Source organism: Anguilla anguilla, chromosome 11 (genome assembly GCF_013347855.1).
Source record: "Anguilla anguilla isolate fAngAng1 chromosome 11, fAngAng1.pri, whole genome shotgun sequence".
In the NCBI taxonomy this organism is placed as follows: domain Eukaryota; kingdom Metazoa; phylum Chordata; class Actinopteri; order Anguilliformes; family Anguillidae; genus Anguilla; species Anguilla anguilla.
In genome coordinates this window covers 33,504,158-33,523,241 of record NC_049211.1, presented here as the reverse complement: position 1 = coordinate 33,523,241, position 19,084 = coordinate 33,504,158, and the positions used below count along the sequence as shown (strand labels likewise).

The following is a 19,084-nucleotide window of genomic DNA, read 5'->3' as shown; positions in this document are numbered from 1 at the left end:
TACAGCCGGACGCACGTACACAGGATGGACAGGCATTGTACATGAGTCGTGTCCATTGAATTAGAATAATAATGACAATCTTGACAAAGATGAATCCTAAAAAATAATCAAAGTCCACATCACTGAATTATGGAAGGAACACGGGAGGAACGGGTTCTGAAACAGTCCGTACAAACAGATCTATAGTCCGGGCAGAAACAGGCTACGGAAAGAAGAGAGCACGATTTCTGCAAGACATGTAGAGCTGCAAGGGTCAGTTTGTCCTGACCGATTTACGCCCGTCAGCCTGATGGGCAGGACTAATATGCTCAACTCGTTGCTGCTTGGGGGAACACGACTGCTGCTTGGGGGAACACGATTGCTGCTTGGGGGAACACGACTGCTGCTTGGGGGAACACGACTGCGAGTGAATTTGTCTGGGACAGCTGGTGATGCTTGACGTTGAGGATGTGGGCGAAGGCTGGGCGGGATGAGACAGGGAGGGGACGGGACGGGGAGGGAGGGACGGGACGGGACGGGACGGGGAGGGAACCGGACGGCAACTCACCAAGTTTTGGTCACAGAGGCCGCGGAACTGCTGGAACTTCTGGGACATGAGCAGCTGGGCGCTTCCTACAGCGCTGCGGACCTTCCCCAGAACTGTGGGACAGAGAGAGAGAGAGAGAGAGAGAGAGAGAGAGGCCTTCAGATACACCCAGAACTGTGGGACAGAGAGAGAGAGAGAGAGAGAGAGAGAGAGAGTGGCGTTCAGATACACCCAAAACTGGGGGACAGAGAGAGAGAGAGAGAGAGAGAGAGAGACGTTCAGATACACCCAGAACTGTGGGACAGAGAGAGAGAGAGAGAGAGAGAGAGAGAGAGAGAGAGGGGCGTTCAGATACACACAGAACTGTGGGACAGAGAGAGAGAGAGAGAGAGAGAGAGAGAGAGAGAGGGGCGTTCAGATGCACCCAAAACTGTGGGACAGAGAGAGAGAGAGAGAGAGAGAGAGAGGCGTTCAGATACACCCAAAACTGTGGGACAGAGAGAGAGAGAGGCATTCAGATACACCCAGAACTGTGGGACAGAGAGAGAGAGAGACACCGCACAACTGACCATATTTACACCCTACACACCCTAATCAACAAACATGTATACCAAGAAAATAAAGGAAAAATCTTTGCATTCTTCATTGACTTCAAAAAAGCATTTGATTCAATCTGGCATGAGGGCCTATATTATAAAATCCTACAAAGTGGTGTAGGGGGTAAAGTGTATGACATAATTAAATCAATATATGTAAAAAACAAGTGCGGAAAAAAACTCGGCAAAAAAAGAACTGATTTGTTCACGCAGGGGGGTGGGGTGAGGCAGGGCTGCAGTTTGAGTCCAACATTGTTCAATATATATATCAATGAATTAGCGGTGTTACTGGAACAATCTTCAGCTCCTGGCCTCACCCTAAACAACACAGACGTTAAATTCTTGCTCTATGCAGATGACCTGGTCCTGCTGTCACCCACTAAACAAGGATTACAGCAGAACCTGGATCTGCTAGAGCAATACTGTCAGAACTGGGCACTGACAGTAAATTTGAAAAAGACAAAGATTATGATCTTCCAAAAAAAGCCCAGATCTCAGGAAAACAGATACCTCTTTACTCTAGGAAACACCGTCCTAGAACACACACTAAGCTATGATTACCTAGGACTAAAAATCAGTGCGTCAGGGAGCTTTGGCCTAGCAGTGAATGCATTAAAAGAAAAAGCCCGCAGGGCTTTTTATGCGATTAAAAGGAGATTCCATACAATAAATATTCCCATTAGAATCTGGTTAAAAATCTTTGACTGTGTCATCCAGCCTATCATGCTGTATGGAAGCGAAATATGGGGTCCACTCAGTCAGCAAGACTACACCAAGTGGGAGAAACATCCAGCTGAAACCCTGCATGCAGAATTCTGTAAAAACATACTAAAAGTACATAGAAATGCCCCTAACAATGCATGCAGGGCTGAATTAGGCAGATTTCCGACTCTCATTCAAATTCAAAAAAGGGCATTAAACTTTATTGAACATCTAAAAATGAGTCCAACAGACTCCTTACAATTCTTGGCACTCCAAACCCAAGAGCTCAGCCCAGGAAAGTATCCCCTCAGTCAGCTGGTTCTGAACCTCTCTAGACTAACATTAACACATACTAATGCAAACCAGCTTCAGATCAGCACTGCTTCACAACAGCCCATTAGAGTCAACCAAATTATAAAACACATCAAAAACTCCTATCTGGACCACTGGAACAAAGAAACACAATCCCAAAATAAACTGAATTGTTATCGGGCCCTAAATAGAAAATACACACAGGCAGAGTATCTCTTCTCTGTCAGAGATACAAAGCAGAGACGGATCCTGACCAAGTACAGGCTCAGTGACCACACGCTTGCAATTGAAATAGGCAGATACAAAAACTCATGGGTACCAAAAGAAGAGCGAATATGTGGTCACTGTAAGACAGGAGAGGTGGAAACAGAGATGCACTTTCTCCTTACTTGCACAAAATATTTACAAATTAGAAAAAAATATTTCCAAAAATTATCCCAAATTATAAATAATTTTAATTACAAATCAAAAGAAGAAAAATGTGCAATTCTTTTGGGGGAAGGATCAACAGCCCCAATTGCAGCACAGTTCATTTCAGCCTGCCATAACCTGAGGGACAGTGAGTGACCACCCACCCCATATAAACATTGTACATACTTATTGATTTACTTCTGTTGCTGTTATTGTATATGCTGTTATCTGTATATATTGTTACATTTATCATTATTATTTTAATATTACTCTTATTTTACATATTATATATGTATGCTTTGGCAATAAATATGTCTGTATTTCATGCCAATAAAGCAACTTAAATTGAAATTGAAATTGAGAGAGAGAGAGAGAGAGGCGTTCAGATACACCCAAAACTGTGGGACAGAGAGAGAGAGAGGCATTCAGATACACCCAGAACTGTGGGACAGAGAGAGAGAGAGAGAGAGAGAGGCGTTCAGATACACCCAAAACTGTGGGACAGAGAGAGAGAGAGGCATTCAGATACACCCAGAACTGTGGGACAGAGAGAGAGAGGGGCGTTCAGATACACCCAAAACTGTGGGACAGAGAGAGAGAGAGGCATTCAGATACACCCAGAACTGTGGGACAGAGAGAGAGAGAGGCATTCAGATACACCCAGAACTGTGGGACAGAGAGAGAGAGGGGCGTTCAGATACACCCAAAACTGTGGGACAGAGAGAGAGAGAGAGAGAGAGAGGGGCGTTCAGATACACCCAGAACTGTGGGACAGAGAGAGAGAGAGAGAGAGAGAGAGGGGCGTTCAGATACACCCAGAACTGTGGGACAGAGAGAGAGAGAGAGAGAGAGAGGGGCGTTCAGATACACCCAGAACTGTGGGACAGAGAGAGAGAGAGAGAGAGAGAGGGGCATTCAGATACACCCAGAACTGTGGGACAGAGAGAGAGAGAGGCGTTCAGATACACCCAGAACTGTGGGACAGAGAGAGAGAGAGAGAGAGAGAGAGAGGCGTTCAGATACACCCAAAACTGTGGGACAGAGAGAGAGAGAGGGGCGTTCAGATACACCCAGAACTGTGAGACAGAGAGAGAGAGAGAGAGGCGTTCAGATACACCCAAAACTGTGGGACACAGAGAGAGAGAGGCGTTCAGATGCACCCAGAACTGTGGGACAGAGAGAGAGAGAGAGAGAGAGAGGGGCGTTCAGATGCACCCAGAACTGTGGGACAGAGAGAGAGAGAGAGAGAGAGAGGGGCGTTCAGATGCACCCAGAACTGTGGGACAGAGAGAGAGAGAGACGTTCAGAAATCTACCGTGAATAAGGGCATAGGCTAAGCTAAATAATGTTAAAATTTGGTTACGTAATGTAATGCACGTGACCAAGTGTGTGGGGTGGCTAGGAATGAACGGCCTCCGTTTAAACATAATAAATCCTATCATGTGAGTATGAAAGCTACTGCAGTTAAGATCCCAGGGAAGACCAGGCTGTTCCCAGATCTCACTGTCAGAACTGATCCAACATCGATTTGATGCTCGTCATTGGCGTCCAGCATCTTACTCTTTGCCTGTTTATGAATCATTTATGCGATGCTTCTGTCAAGAACAGATTCTCAAACGCTAAACATTTTGGCACATTTCAACCATTTTACACAGCCAGACTTCCAGCAAATCGATTCAGGCTCAGTGTCTTTCTCAGGCTTGTGCTGATGCTTTAAATAGTTACTTTTTACTGGGAGTTTCACCAGAGAGGAGGTTATTAAGAGGCCGGAAGGCATATTTAGCGCTCAGAATGCATTAGCAGATACTGAGATAGGGGATGAAGAAGTACTCGATAAATTACTTAAACTAAAGACAAATACGGTAAGGCAGCAGGCCCTGATACCCAAGGGTACTCAGAGAGTTTGGTGAGTTCATCTTAAACAATTTGCAGATATTTTTAGACAGCCTTCAGAAACTGGAGAAATACATGATGACTGGAAGCGAGATAATGCTTGTAAAGCTGTGGAATCTCTCATTAGAGAAAAGTTAGAATTATTTACTGAAAATGACAACATCCTAAAGGATAGACAACATGGTTTTTGCATAGAAAGGTCATGCCTGACAAACCTTTTGGCAATCTTTGAGGAGGCTACCAAATGTTTTGACTGTAGCAAGGAAAAGACTTTGGAGGAATAGGTGATCAAATCCTTTCAGGTTCTAGACACTGTGCTGTAGTAGTAAAAAGGCCAACAGGATTCTGGGATATAGCCACAAGTATTGAGCATAAATCCAAGGAGGTTATACTCATCTTGTACAAGACCTTTGTCACAACACATTTAGAGTATTGCCCGCAGTTCTGGGGACCATAGATAGATATAGAAACTCTGGAAAAAGGTTCAAAGAAGGGCAACTAAATTGGTTCCTGGTATAAAAGATAAAAGCTGTGAGGAAAGACTTAATATAAAAGGAGACTTGATTGAGGCCTTTAAATTCATAAAATGGATTAACAAAGTGAACTGCAACAGATTCTTCAGGTTGAGTACAGTCAGTAGAGTGAGGGGGCATAAATGGAAATCAGCAAAAGGTAAATTCTGCACAGATATTAGGAAGCATTATTTTCACACAGACAGTAGTCACTGTGTGGAATAGTTTGTCAGGTCATGTAGTAGAGGTAGAAACTCTGGGGGTTTTCAAGACCAGGCTTGATGTGGCTGTAGATACTATCTGGTCCGTAAGTAAACTGAGCACTAGGTACACTTTAGTGGTAGGGAAATGGCGAGCATTGTTGGGCTGAATAGCCTGTTCTGGTCTTTATACTATGTTATGTTACGTTATGACGGGGAGTCCTCACCCTCCTCCGTCAGCTGGTTGTCTTTGGTCTCCTGCTCCATCTGCTGACACCAGCCCTCCATCCTGGCCGTCTCCGCCTGCAGCAGCTTCAGGAACCAGTGTCCGTCGCGCCGGCAGGCCGACGCCCCCGGAGGGGCGGGGCCGGAGGGAGCGCTGCCGTTCCCGCTCTCCAGCCAGGGGTCCGGCGGGGGCAGGGAGGAGGGGTCCAGGGCGGGGTCCAGCGTCTCCGAGAAGGAGGCGGAGCTGGTCCGGCTGGTCAGCGGCCGCGGGGCCCTGCCCTCGCCGTTGTTCTGGAGACGGTGCGGGGGGGAGTCCGCCGCATGGCTGCCCGTGCCGACGCTCTTCAGGGAAGGCTTGGCGGCGGGGAGGTCCTGCGTGTCAGTGTCCGCCTCCTGCTTCGACGCCATGCTGTTCGAGCGACTCTGCCTGGAGACAGGGCGGAGTCAGAGAGCCTCCGTGAGTGCGTCACATGACATCGCCGACTCACGCACTCCAGTGCTCTGCTGTGGAGATCTATAATCTTTTAATTGGTCCACTTTTTTAAGTGGACCTGCTGGCTCTACCCACTTGGAGGTTCAACGAGCCAAAGAGGCTAATATTAGTGAGAGAGACTGGGGGCATAAAACAAACTGAACAAATATGAGGACAAAAGAAAATAAGGGTCCATTTTCAGGAGCAGGCACACCCTTAACCCCCCCCACCGGGCACCCTGCCATGCTGTCCACGAGCGACACCCATGGTCATTCGGAAAAAAGTTTGATTTCATCATTTAAAAAAAAAAAAAAAAAACCTTCCCCAATGTCAATGAAAGGAAGTATGGTGAAGTCCCCTACTTACTGCCAGCCGTCCTCCACCTGCACGCCGATGGACTGGAACCGGGCCAAGGGGGGCGTTTCCTGCTTCTGAGCGGGCTGGTTGCAGTCCACCTGCCCAGAAATCACAAACACAGTGTCTCTGTGTAGAATATCTATTTACTCAAGCAACACGCCCTGCAATGCCACGAAGAGCCAAGGAATGGCGGAAGAAATGTTGGCGTCTTCCAGCACATTCTAACTGCATAACAGCATGAATAACATGAAGTTTTCCCCCACAGAACTGGAATTATTTCCCACATGAATCACGCCAGGCAGTTTTATTTACAGTGCAGAAATATTTTTTTACAAAGCTATTTAACACGCACATAATTCTGTACAAAATAAATTAGGATGCATGAAATGATCTCCTAGAATGAAATAAAATGCCTGTGGCTGGTCCGGTATAGCCTAGTTCATGAAGTTGAATTGGGGACTATGGAAACATCAATAGATTGTGACATCAGCAATACGAGATCATCTTTCAAGGACATAATTCTAAAAAGATCGCCCTTTATGATGTCACAGTTTGTCTGTGACATCGCGCCGGAGCCCCGCCCACCTGGATACCGATGGAGGAGAGCTTCCTCTTGGGCAGGGGGTCAGCTCGGGCGCAGGTGGTGGTGATTTTCAGGATTTCATGTTGGGGCGGGTCCCCGGGGGGGCTGTTGGGAGGCGGGGGCTCTCGGGGCGCGGGCGGGGGCGCAGGCGTGGCCGGGGGCGGGGCCTTGGCCGGGCCGCCGGCTCGCGTGCTGGTCAGGCTGTCCGACGAGTTGCTGTGCCCCGATTGGCTGTTGGCCTCGCTCTTGTGGTCGTGGCCGTCCAGGTAGGTGTCCTGCGCCGACTCGGTGCTGCTCTGCACCGTCACCGAGATGAAGGGCTTGGAGGTGGTGCGGGGCGGCACCGGGGGCGGGGCCTTCTTAGAGGTGGTTATACAGGTGGAGGCTGCGGGAGGGAGAGGGGGGCGGGGTTAAAGCCACAGAGTGAGAAAAACTGAGCACTGGAGGTTTTCAATAAATGACATCATTTAATAAGGAAAAGAACCAGAGTGGGTTTCCAAGCACACAGACGTGTGGAGGCTGAAACACCTACATTTTGCAAAGAACATACCAATATATTTGAATCTCTGTTTTAAATTTTTTGGTCCAATTGAAAGCCCTAACACACACATTTTAATACATTTATTCATGTGCACATACAAAACTAACATCAAAGTAGAGACACACAATACATAATAATGCCATGAGAACTTGCAGGTTCATTAGGGATATAGGCCAGATTGCAGCGCCACCTCCAAACACACGCAGAGGTCTGCCTCTGTTGCTGTGGGTAAAGTCCGGCAGCACCCCTACAACGCTGCTGTGTGCAAATGAACAGCTAAAAGCCCCTCGAGGGGTAATCACCTCTCACATTACACACCGGGGAGGGGGGCGCCCGGAACTCCAGTCTGTTCCGCTGTCACCCCCAGGAGGGGGCTAGGCGCCCCTAAAAACACCTTGAGCAACAGCTTTTACCCATAACCCCTTGATAAATTCCACAGACCGAGCGTGGCCTTCCTTTCCGACCAACACTAACTATTCCCACAGGAATCCCCCCCCAAGACAACACCTTATTAAAACTCAGCCTGGTTACCCCGGGAGACACTGCAATTGTGACATCATCGGACCTCAGTGTTCTGTAAACAGAGCATAGTCGGGGGCCACGTGCCGGTGTGTGACGGGGAGGGCATAATTTCAGCAGAGGAAGGGATGGGACCTTAAAGGGGGCGGGGGGGGGCAGAGTGGCGGGGGGGGGGGTCTCTGCGGAAGGCTGCCCGCTGGTTCCGCTCCCTTCCGCTGTGAGCTGGCGTGTTTACGTTTTTTTAAAATGGAAATAACGGGCGGGAGGGCTGGATTTCCCCCCCCGGGCATAATTATCTTCATTCCTGCGGAGGGAAAGCCAGAGGGCTGTGGGATAAACAGCTGGCAGGGCGGTGGCTGGCACACGCCCCCGCAGGGACTCTGTGGCTGGGCATCCGGAGGAATGTAACTGGCTCTGCGGCTGCGGCCCCCACAGTTACAGCAGGGCAAGGCTGAGACCCCGCCCTGCAGCAGGCCCACCGAGCCCCGCCTTCACTGAAAACACCGGCAAGCAGCCTGCCGAACTGGGACAACGCCCTCTCCAAACGGGACCCTCCCGTCTGTCTGGACTAGGGCTGCACCCTAATATTTAACTCACGTTGGTTTCAGCGCATAATAGCTTAAAAGAAACTTATCAGTGTTTTTGGCTGGACCGCAACAGCGGGGCCAGCCCTATAAACACGAATGTCTGTGACTGACTGAGTGACTGAGTGATGAAGTGACACCATTGGTCAGCCAATGTGTTAGGTCTAAGTGTGTTAGGTCCAGCCATATACTAGGTTTTGACCTGGTCTTGTTTTAGAAGGAATAAACTGCATTTTTGGGCAATGTTGACAGCCTTGATTTGTTTATGTGTTTTATCGTTTACGGACATACTTCACGGCGCCGAATCTTAAAATATTTTTCCTTAACAAAAAAAGAAAAGAAAAAGAAAATGAAAACTGCCAGCAATATGCGGCCAAACTGTCAGCAATATTTAGGAATTTTGCTGACGTCAAAAGTGTTTAAATATTTAAAACAATTATTTGACCAAGGCCTTGCATGCACAAACAGGCACATAACTCAATCCCCCACAGAAAGCTCGCAAACGGACTGATGCTTACTCTGGAATCCACAGCCAGCCTGGCAGTCTGGAGACCATCCCTCCCCCCCCTCCCCCCCCACCCCCGCCACCCCCCCGCCGGCACCGAGCCAAGGACAATGGGAAACATAATCAGCCGGGAGCGCAGCGGATTCCGCTCGTGCCTGGGATAGACGCGAGCCGTTTGCGTGGCCGATTACCGCGACGAGCTGGGCCCCTGGGGGGGGGGGGGGGGGGGGGGGGGGGTTTGGCCCTGGGACGCGGGGTCAGGGCCCAGCGTGGCCCCTCCGCGCCGGGAATTCCCCGACTGTTGAAGGCTCGCACGGCGGACGCCGGACACGACGCCGTTCCACAGCAGGGGGGCACATTCCCGCCAGCGGGTGACCTAGCCGTGCTGTCGCCCAACCGTCTCAACCCTGACCGGAGCCTTCTTTCCTGGGGTAATGAGTGCAGTCCCTCCCGCAGCCAGGGGTGCAGAGAACCACGTCGCCGAGGTAACCACGCAGAGAACCACGTCTCCGAGGTAACCACGCAGAGAACCACGTCTCCGAGGTAACCGTGCAGAGAACTGCGTCTCTTAGGCAACCGTGCAGTAAACTGTGTCTGCGTCTGCATCTTTATTCACTGAACAGCAGAACTGCAAAGCTCACTGACAAACACACAAGGAAAACACCAGGAAGTGGGCTTCAGGAGGAAGGGCCTGAGGACACCTAAGGCTAACAGCGCCGAAGCTGCTGACAGTGAGAAATACAGCAATCAAGCGCTAATCCGCCAGGACTGATGGGAAGTGGAGTTTTTTCTCTGCTCGGTTATTGATCGTTCCCACGGCTGGCACAGAGATTTTGGCTCTCACACACCTGCTCTGATCAGAGGGGTCTGAAGATGAGTGGGGCGCACCGAGAGCAATCTCCAGCTCAGGCGGCCGTCAGCTGAAATATTTTTAAAAAATGAGAAGTCCCTTCCACCGTTTAATACTGGACACATGCCTGACATAATTGTGCAAGCTATCTTTATAAAAGTGTCAGATGACAACAGCCATGAATCACAGAACTTTTCTGTTTCATTTCATATACAGGCAGTGGGGCCGTTGACCGGATTGCAGAACTGAAATCTGATTTGAGCTTGTGTGACTGGTTTGAGAAAAACAATATATCCATTGTCCACCAAGGCAATGGGAGAGGAGAGCACACCTGGGGTTTCCACGGAGACAGGTAATTCCTCAACAGGTGTCAGTGAAGCCGACTCGCTGAGCAGCGTTCTCTCCCTCCCTCTCCAACAGCCGCGAGCTCAAAACCGACTGCGCCGCCGCTAACGGGCTAACGATTAGCACGTAACGCAACGGACGGAACGGAGCCGCCGGAACGACAGCGTGCGGCTGCAGGCTCCGCCGCTGCCAATGGCAACCGGCTTCGTGGGAGGGGTTAAACGCCACCCCGCTGGGAATAAACGGGGGGCGTGGCCAACTCGTGTCCGGAGGAGGGGTCACGGTCACATGCAAATGCACCAAAAGGAAGGGCTCTTTTGCATCTGTGAGTGTCGTTCCCCCCTCCACCCACCAGGTGGAAGAAAGCTTTAGCTTTGCAGGCAAATCTTGATCCAGCACCCATGAGTGTCGCATAATGAGACATAATTACACTCCTTCTATCTATCCTTCTATTAGCACCTTCATCCTGTCATTAGATCTGTACGAGACACGTAGCCATTTAGTACAATCAGCTCAGTCACAATATTGTCAAGGTAGGCCTGTATTTTAGAGTATCACAGCTTAGTTGTTTACAGGGAGGAGGGAAGAGGACCTCCAGTGCTTGAGTGACTTCTGAGACATGGTGAAAACAAAGACGGGAGAAAGGGCAGCCCGCTCTAGGACGGTTCTTACGAGGGAGAGGTGGAGCCCTGGTGCATGATGGGAAGGCTGGCAGCGAGCATGACCGAGTAAGCGCAGTGGGAGGTGGGGCAGAGCCTTGCCGTGACCCCGCCCCCGCCTGTCCAAGCCCTGAGAGTATTTACTGTGACGGCCCGCGTGTACAATTCCTTCATCTCAATTCAGTCTAATCTGTTTTTGGGAGAAGACATTTAGGAGGACCCTGCCGTAACTCAGTAGGCTTAGTAGGAACTGACCATCTGACCAGGGAATGTTCAAAGCAAGGCACACCATGTGCTAAGACAAAAACAGTGTACTCCTTCCCCGCGCAGAGCTGATGAGGCAGATGAACGATTCTTAACTATTTCCATTGGTGGGGACCTAAAACGTGTCTCCCTGGCTGAGAACCAGCGAGAGGTTACAGTGAAAAAAGTGACTGTAACGTGCTGCGTTCGCCAGAGGAGTAAAGCTGCTGTGTGATACAGGCAGAAGATGGTGTACTGTCTCACGAGGGCTGACCGCTGGAGGAGCTGGTGAGAGAGCGGCTAACGGGCTGCGGCTAACGGGCTTAGCGTAGCTTCCTAGCCACCTAGCGGGAACCCGCTGAGCTCAGAGCAGCAGGAGGGCCCGGGCTGAAGCTAGCTAGCTTAGCGCTGATACCGCAGTTGCAGTGCTGTGTGCTACGCGGTAGCGGGGAGAGTCCCGCTGCTCAGGCTACAGTGTGCGAGGGCACACGGAAGGGGGGGGGGGCGTTAAAAGCAGGGTTAGGAGAAGCGGCGGAGGGACGGGGCAGAAGGACGGGACAGCGTTTCTTTGATTGAATCTCATGAATGGCTGCAGAAAAGCTGATCTTACCGAGCAGCAATGCCGTGCGTCACTTAGGACTGCTCCCACGTGCGAGTGACTCACCGCCTGCCCACGCAGTGTGTCATCCGCTTCATTCACAGTGTCAGTGTGCGAGTTTACGTATGTGTGTGTGTGTGTCAGTGTGTGAGTGTGTGTGAGTGTGTGTATGTGTGCATGGTTCAACCCATGAGATGACATCACTGCATTACGTTTCATCCCCTTTCTGCAATGACTATATTTTTTTCCAATAATTTTCCCAAAACTAAAGGCACACCCGTTCATAAAACTTTAAAGGTTTCAATCAGTACAGCCACCAATGCACTGGCTGCCGCTCTCCAACCTGCAACTCACACTGTATCTACAGGAGCGAGCCGCCAGTCTGTACTGAGCACACAGTGCAGCACAGTAATACAGACAGTCGGGTCTGTACTGAGCACACAGTGCAGCACAGTAGTACAGACAGTCGGGTCTGTACTGAGCACACAGCGCAGCACAGTAATACAGACAGTCGGGTCTGTACTGAGCACACAGTGCAGCACAGTAGTACAGACAGTCGGGTCTGTACTGAGCACACAGTGCAGCACAGTAATACAGACAGTCGGGTCTGTACTGAGCACACAGTGCAGCACAGTAATACAGACAGTCGGGTCTGTACTGAGCACACAGTGCAGCACAGTAATACAGACAGTCGGGTCTGTACTGAGCACACAGCGCAGCACAGTAATACAGACAGTCGGGTCTGTACTGAGCACACAGTGCAGCACAGTAATACAGACAGTCGGGTCTGTACTGAGCACACAGTGCAGCACAGTAATACAGACAGTCGGGTCTGTACTGAGCACACAGTGCAGCACAGTAATACAGACAGTCGGGTCTGTACTGAGCACACAGTGCAGCACAGTAATACAGACAGTCGGGTCTGTACTGAGCACACAGTGCAGCACAGTAATACAGACAGCCGGGTCTGTACTGAGCACACAGTGCAGCACAGTAATACAGACAGCCGGGTCTGTACTGAGCACACAGTGCAGCACAGTAATACAGACAGCCGGGTCTGTACTGAGCACACAGTGCAGCACAGTAATACAGACAGCCGGGTCTGTACTGAGCACACAGTGCAGCACAGTAATACAGACAGTCGGGTCTGTGCTGAGAGCGCTCAGCAATACAGAGAGCCTAATTAGTCATGATTTACGAGCCTAGCTTTGCATACATTTCCACAAATCGCTCTTTAATGTGCTACAGGGCTTTACAGCATGTTTCTCTTAAACCTCTGTGGAGCTGTGTGCCCCTCCCCACCACGCTTACCCCCCTCCCCCCCCAAAAACCCCCCTCCCGGGTCATGGCCAGTCATTTTGTGTGGCTCCAGCCAAATGAGTGTAACTAACTGAGCTGGTGAAAATGAACCAAACTGCTACTTCGTAATTAGCTTTTTCCACCCTGCAAATCTGTCAATTGGCAAAGCCTAACTGGCAAAACCTAAACACGGCCCCCACCCCCACCACAAAAAACCTGTTACAACAAATCAAGGGACTTTCACAGGCTATCGGAGTCTGTGAAGTTCCAAATCACTCCCTTCCGTGAAGAATCGGAGCTGTTCGAAAGGAGAAAAGACCTGCGTGTTCTGGCAGTCTGACCCATGCGAACGGGATTAAACAAGCACGACTACACACAACGCAACCGCTGGTGAACCGCTCGGTTCTGCGCTCAGTGAGCCTCTCCCGGTTGTTCTGCGGTTCTGTCTCCGGAAAGAGGGAAGGTAGCCCACCGCTCCTTCGCATGTGCGCCCTGACCCGTAAACAGAAACGGGCCTCATCAAAATAAATAACGAGGAGGCTCCAGAAAGGACCCCGAACTCGAGAGCCTATTACACTCTGTACGACGCACGAGGAAGGAGCTTCAGGCTTCAGCCTACTGTAGGTAAACAGCAGCTTCATACGGCAAAACAAAATTAAATGAATGAATAAAACCGACGGATTGTTCCGAAGGCAATTTGTAAAATTCGAGCGGAGTGCGCCAGCGAGACGAGGAGCGGGACCCCTTTCGCGGGAGACGTTCGCGGGACGAGCGCGTCTCCCGACGTCTGACCGCGGCGGAAGCGGGTCGCGCGTCGAGCGCTCCTCCAGCAGGAAGGCGACATCGACTTCCTGTAACCGCTGAGGATAAAAAAAAACCCCTCTGTCCCGCACCACTTCAGCGCTGCACCGCAAAAAGCAGCCATTTACACCGCTGCGTACTGACCGGAGTCAGCCCGCCTGGACGCCTCCCTTAGCCCATTGTGTCTACAGCGTAAACACCCACGCAATCTATGCAGGCCTTATAACTGCCCACAACTGCTAATAATGCTGAATGGAAATTCAGAGCACAGGCTGCAGAATATTAAGGGGCAAAAATCTCCTAAACTGGGTGTCTTCCTACTTCCTACAACGCAAATGCAAAACTCTGGCCTGAAAAAAAATTATTCTAAAAGTAATTTCCTTTGTAACCTCCCTCTCTAAATGAACACTGCGGCCTGTGTTTAGCGGGCGAGAGCGTGTTCAGATTTATGTGCCAAATTGCTGGCGTGTTTTTTGGCCTGGCGCGAGGGCGTGACTTGACGCAGGTGGCCAGAAGGTATTTGTTTGGGCGGGTGGCGAACTGGGCAACGATCTGAGCGACACTCATAAAATGGGAGTGCCCGGGTCAGGAGAAGAGCCAGCAGAAGAGATATGGAGACGGTTCCTACCACGGGCTTTCCAGGACGGCACTGGAAATAAACGGGCCCTGCCTAAAATTGGCGACAACCATGGTGGGATTGTTCCCCCCCTCGCACCTATTTCCCCTGCATCTCTCTCCCAATTTTTACATGTGCAAGAGAAGTGAACCTTTGATGATGTCATAATAAATGGTATTTGGAAGTGAACCCTTATGATGTCACACTGAGCAGTATATGGAATTGCACTTTTATGATATCACAGGGAATAGTATTTGGAAGTGAACCTTTATGATGTCACAGTGAGCACTATAAGGAATTCCACCTTTATGATGTCAAAGTGAGCAGTATACGGAATTGCACCTTTATGATGTCACAGTGCGTGTTGTGTGTGTGTACAACACTGACACCAGACCCACCAAGACCCACTTCAGCAGTGCTCTGTTGGCGAGCGGCTCAGCGTTGCTACAGCAACGGCCAAACAAACCTCTTCTAAGCACAAGCAGCAGAAGGCAATATGTTTTTTGTTCCGTTTCCGTTCGCCTTTTCGACCGATACAAAGAGGACGTCTAGGAAGCCATGCAGCGCCCAACAGCGGGGAGGGAGAAGCAGCCGCGTCACTGGGAGGGCGTCCGATTATGCAGTGATTTCTGGCTTTGCCCCGCGCTTCATGTGGGTGGTGTGAAGCAGCGGCTGCTAAATGGATGCAGCGTTACAGATGTGGTCCCATGAAAGGCCCTGCTTTTCCTCTCCCCTTCTTTTCACCGCGTGCCAGCCAGCCGCCAACGCTCTGGATTTAAACGCACCCCGCCGCGCGCTACCCACGGGCGACGAGAGCGCCGTTTCCTCCCGGCTTGGCGGAGATTTTTAGAAAAGACCCGCCGATTCAAAGCGGCTCGATTTGCGGCGCGAAAATATCCGTGTAATTTCGGGCACGGCGACTGCTTGGCACAGACCGCAAGCGCCACCCTACGTGAAATGAATGGCGCCGCTGCATCCTGTCTGCGAAACCTGGCGAAAGGCAGGAGCGCATCTTCTCTGTGACTCAGAGCTCTCGCCCCGTGAAAGTTCACCCGCGGTAATTCCCAGAAGGCGCGTGAATCACCGCCTTCTGAGAAACGCGCTCTAGCCTCAGCTCAGGCTCCGCTCCGAGGCGTCAGGACGGGCGAACCGGGTCAGGTTTCTCACCGGGGGACAGCCGCGCTAACGCGATCACAGAGCAGGTCGCGCATCCCGCGCTGACCAATTGCCTCCGGCGTCTTCGCGTCGGTGAGCCGTGAGACGCTGACCGAGTTCTCCGCACCGCAAGTCAGCTTTGCGTCACATTACTGCCACTTAGCAGACGCTCGGGCCCAGAGTGACTTACACCGAGACTAGAAAAAAGGCGGGACCATTACAAGGTCATGAAGTCCAGGCAGGGTCCGGGCACAGTGTGATTGACAGTCCAGAGCCATTACTAAACGTGTGAGACACCGCCCTCCCTAGTGTCATGCAGTGATGCAAACTGTCCCTGACTGGTCCACAAAATATGAAAAAAACAGTCCAAATGATACAATAACTTAACAAACCAGCGCATGGGGAGACATTAAACAAAGAATACGCCTATTGTGCTACATGTTCTTCTGGGAAAAAAGATTTACTTGTATTTTGACTGTATTGGTACCAATGAACCATTGAAATGTGGCTGAGAGACCTGTACTGGAGCCAGCTGCACTAACGCAACAGAGCAACATCTCTCAACAGTACCAGGAAGTCAGCTTCAGAAACGAAGCCCGGCATTGGCTGCTTGACCCTGACAGGAAGCCGGTGGATTATCGATCCAGCCAATGAAACCAGATGCATTAAACCAGCCTCCGAGCAGGAGGCCATCAAAGCTGAGAACGAAAAGAGAGAATAAAAACTATAAAGCACTCCGGAGGCTAAAGATAGCGCCCGGATCCACCATCAAGCTTTCAGCTCTCATGGCAGTCAACAGGCAGAAAAGCACTCTGGGATAGGTTAATGTGAGTATCTGCACTGGAAATCCCCCCCCCCCCCCTCACCTCAAACAGCTTCTGCTGCTTCACCCATCTGCTGGATTCACCAATCATAAATTTAAGATCAGGAATTGTTGAATCGCTAAGTGTCGAAAATCCCATTTTGACAAGAAACAAGCACGTTCTACTGTAATACAGTGCCAGGTGGAACAGAATCAGTGGCGATCCAACCCACATGTTTGCTCTGAAAACCCAACCCCAGCACCACAAACCACATATGTGTATGACTAAAAAAAGAATTGAAGTAAAACAGATTCATAAATGTTTTTTTATATCCTGCTTATATTTTTTTATTTCTCCAATATGCACACACACTCACTTAAAGGGATAAGGCCAATACAACAATGTCTTTCTGAATCCCTTGAGTACAGCTGAAACTTGGGCAGCCACAGAGAATCTCTTTAACAGACTTCAACACCCACAATACAATGTGTTTCCCAGGCATCTGGAACCTCAAACCAGAGGCCTGCCAGATCAAATCACATTGCATCAGTCAAATCGCACGCCTACTGTCACTTCAACAAAGGACTCAATGCCAGCCATGGGACAGCGAGGTTTTTTTAACCTTAAAATTGGTGAAGCAAGAACCAGCTGTTAGTCATTGACTTGTTTGAGCCAATCATTTTTTTTTATCTCCACCATCAAACAAAATGATTGCTTTAAATCAGTGAGTCATTGATTGCACTTAATAGGCTCCAGTTAGCAAAGTTAAACTGACTGCAGTCAATTAGCAGAACAGGCTAAACAAACCGAGACCCAACACTTGTACAAATTAACAATGGGCTGCCACCAATCATCAAGGTTCTTGCCAATCAATGTTTCTGACACCATAAATTGACAGGAGCCATGATGTTCTGCAATTTTTTAACAACACAATACCATCAGAATGATATATTCTTCTGATGTGCCTTCTGTTGCAATGGAATTAGCAGTTACAGTTGTCTAAAGCAGTTAAAGTGGCTATCAGTCATTTTTTAATTTTGGTAGATTTGGCGACAATTGTGGTGACTGGTGGTCACAAAGGTTTGTTGTCACACTCCAAATACCAGAGTTCCATTGGTAAGAAAGCTATTACCAGGAGCACACTGAGTGCTTTTTTTTTTTTTTTAGAAGATAATCCAGAAGTAGAATATTTTGAAGAAAGAAGACAACAAACAATGTCGCCTGACACTGTAATATTGAGCAAAACATAGCCTAAACACTAATTTTAAAGACAGGTTTTGGATTTTAGATGCTTGCTCTTTCCCGTGTCTGCATCATCAAATTTGAATACTTGGCCGGACTGTCACACCCGACACCACCAGTGGAAAACCGCATACAGAGGAGAAATTTCAGAATGCAAACAAGTTGAATCGACATTGCTACAAACAGTGTGTCGGTATCGCATGTGTGAAAAGGTACCGCAAATGGCATTTAAACGTGTTCTGCTCCCTGAGTCCAAAGGAAGCTTCTCAAACTCCATTAGAAGCGCTGCTGGTACCCTCGCATCCGAATCGGACATCTTGCCCCAGTGGAGCTTTCCCACAAACACCTCTCTCCCTCGAGGACGGGACTGGCATCGAAACTGACAACAAATGCAGAACAATAAACAAAAACAAAGAGGCCTATTAAATATGCAGTGGGTATATTTCCCCTTTCTGCTAACGAAACCGTCAGTTTATACTACACATTGTTTTAAGTCTTAACATCACGGGAGGACCTCACATTTACTGACCATGATTGCAGTCTTGCCCCTGTCAACTGTGCACACACAAGGCACAGACTTTTGCACGCGTCGCCTGCCAACTAGAAGAGGAGAGGGTCGCCATGGATGAAGAGCAACAGACAGCAGTTTTTGTCAGCACCTTTAGTCTACTGGCTATGCACAGAAAAACACATTTAAAAGAAATCTGGCACATCGATGGTTGGGCTTGACGTGGCCAAAATGGACTCTCACAACTACAAAGAGAGTTGTAGGTGACTCATTCATTCATGGATTCGTTCACCGGTTCCTTCACTGATCTTGTTCAGAGTCCCAAGAATGAGAGTCATGCAGTGACTAGTTCTGACTTAAGGCCCTCGTTCTCGCTCTCATTCACTGACTCCAGTTCCTAGTGAAGGGGAACGAGAGTTATCCAGGGATTGGTTCCAACTTCGCAAACAAGAAAAAGATCTGTGCAACGACTGAACTCTAGGTGGCTAAAGAGTACCCAACTCAGTCGCGCAGGCTCATTCTGAAAAACTGCTCAGAAATAAGTCATCACCTGCCCTTTGTAGGTGAATTCCAACAGCAAACCTTTGTTATGCTCAAACGGATCAATGCCGTCATTGGCTAGTGGCTACTACAGAGCCCAATGGTGAAAACTGTTAAACAGGAGTAGCTGTAGCTTCAGCGAATGGCAAGTTTGCATCTTACTGAGAGCTGAACCAAAGGAACGAATCCATTCTTTCCCTAAAATGATTTGTTCAAAAAGATGCCACACCACTAAGACAAAGCGAGCGATGAGCCAGAACTGAACCACATCGCACTGTATGTTAGGTGTCGCATGCAACCAGTCAGGACAAAGCAATGGAAAGTTGTTTTCTATTATTATTATTATTATTATTATTATTATATATTTTTTTAGCGTCTCTCAGTCTTCAGTTCTGTCGCATCGCGGTATGTTAGCAATGAGTGTAGGCTCGCGACATGCCGTTTTTCGTCCGATCTTGAACATGTGTTTGGGACGCCCAAATCGGCT

General features: G+C 49.4%; 1 protein-coding gene across 6 annotated transcripts in view; it reads right to left on the bottom strand.

Moving 5' to 3' along the window:
- The window catches only part of dlgap4a (discs, large (Drosophila) homolog-associated protein 4a), a 152,442-nt gene that overhangs the window by 3,093 nt on the left and 130,265 nt on the right, over positions 1-19,084 (bottom strand). For all 6 annotated transcript variants that reach the window (XM_035383191.1, XM_035383190.1, XM_035383194.1 and 3 more), the window contains 4 exons: positions 6,792-7,174; positions 6,216-6,304; positions 5,380-5,804; positions 548-639 (listed from right to left, as the gene is read on the bottom strand). In XM_035383191.1, the coding sequence (XP_035239082.1) occupies positions 548-639; positions 5,380-5,804; positions 6,216-6,304; positions 6,792-7,174 (989 nt within the window). The remainder of the gene's footprint in view (positions 1-547; positions 640-5,379; positions 5,805-6,215; positions 6,305-6,791; positions 7,175-19,084) is intronic.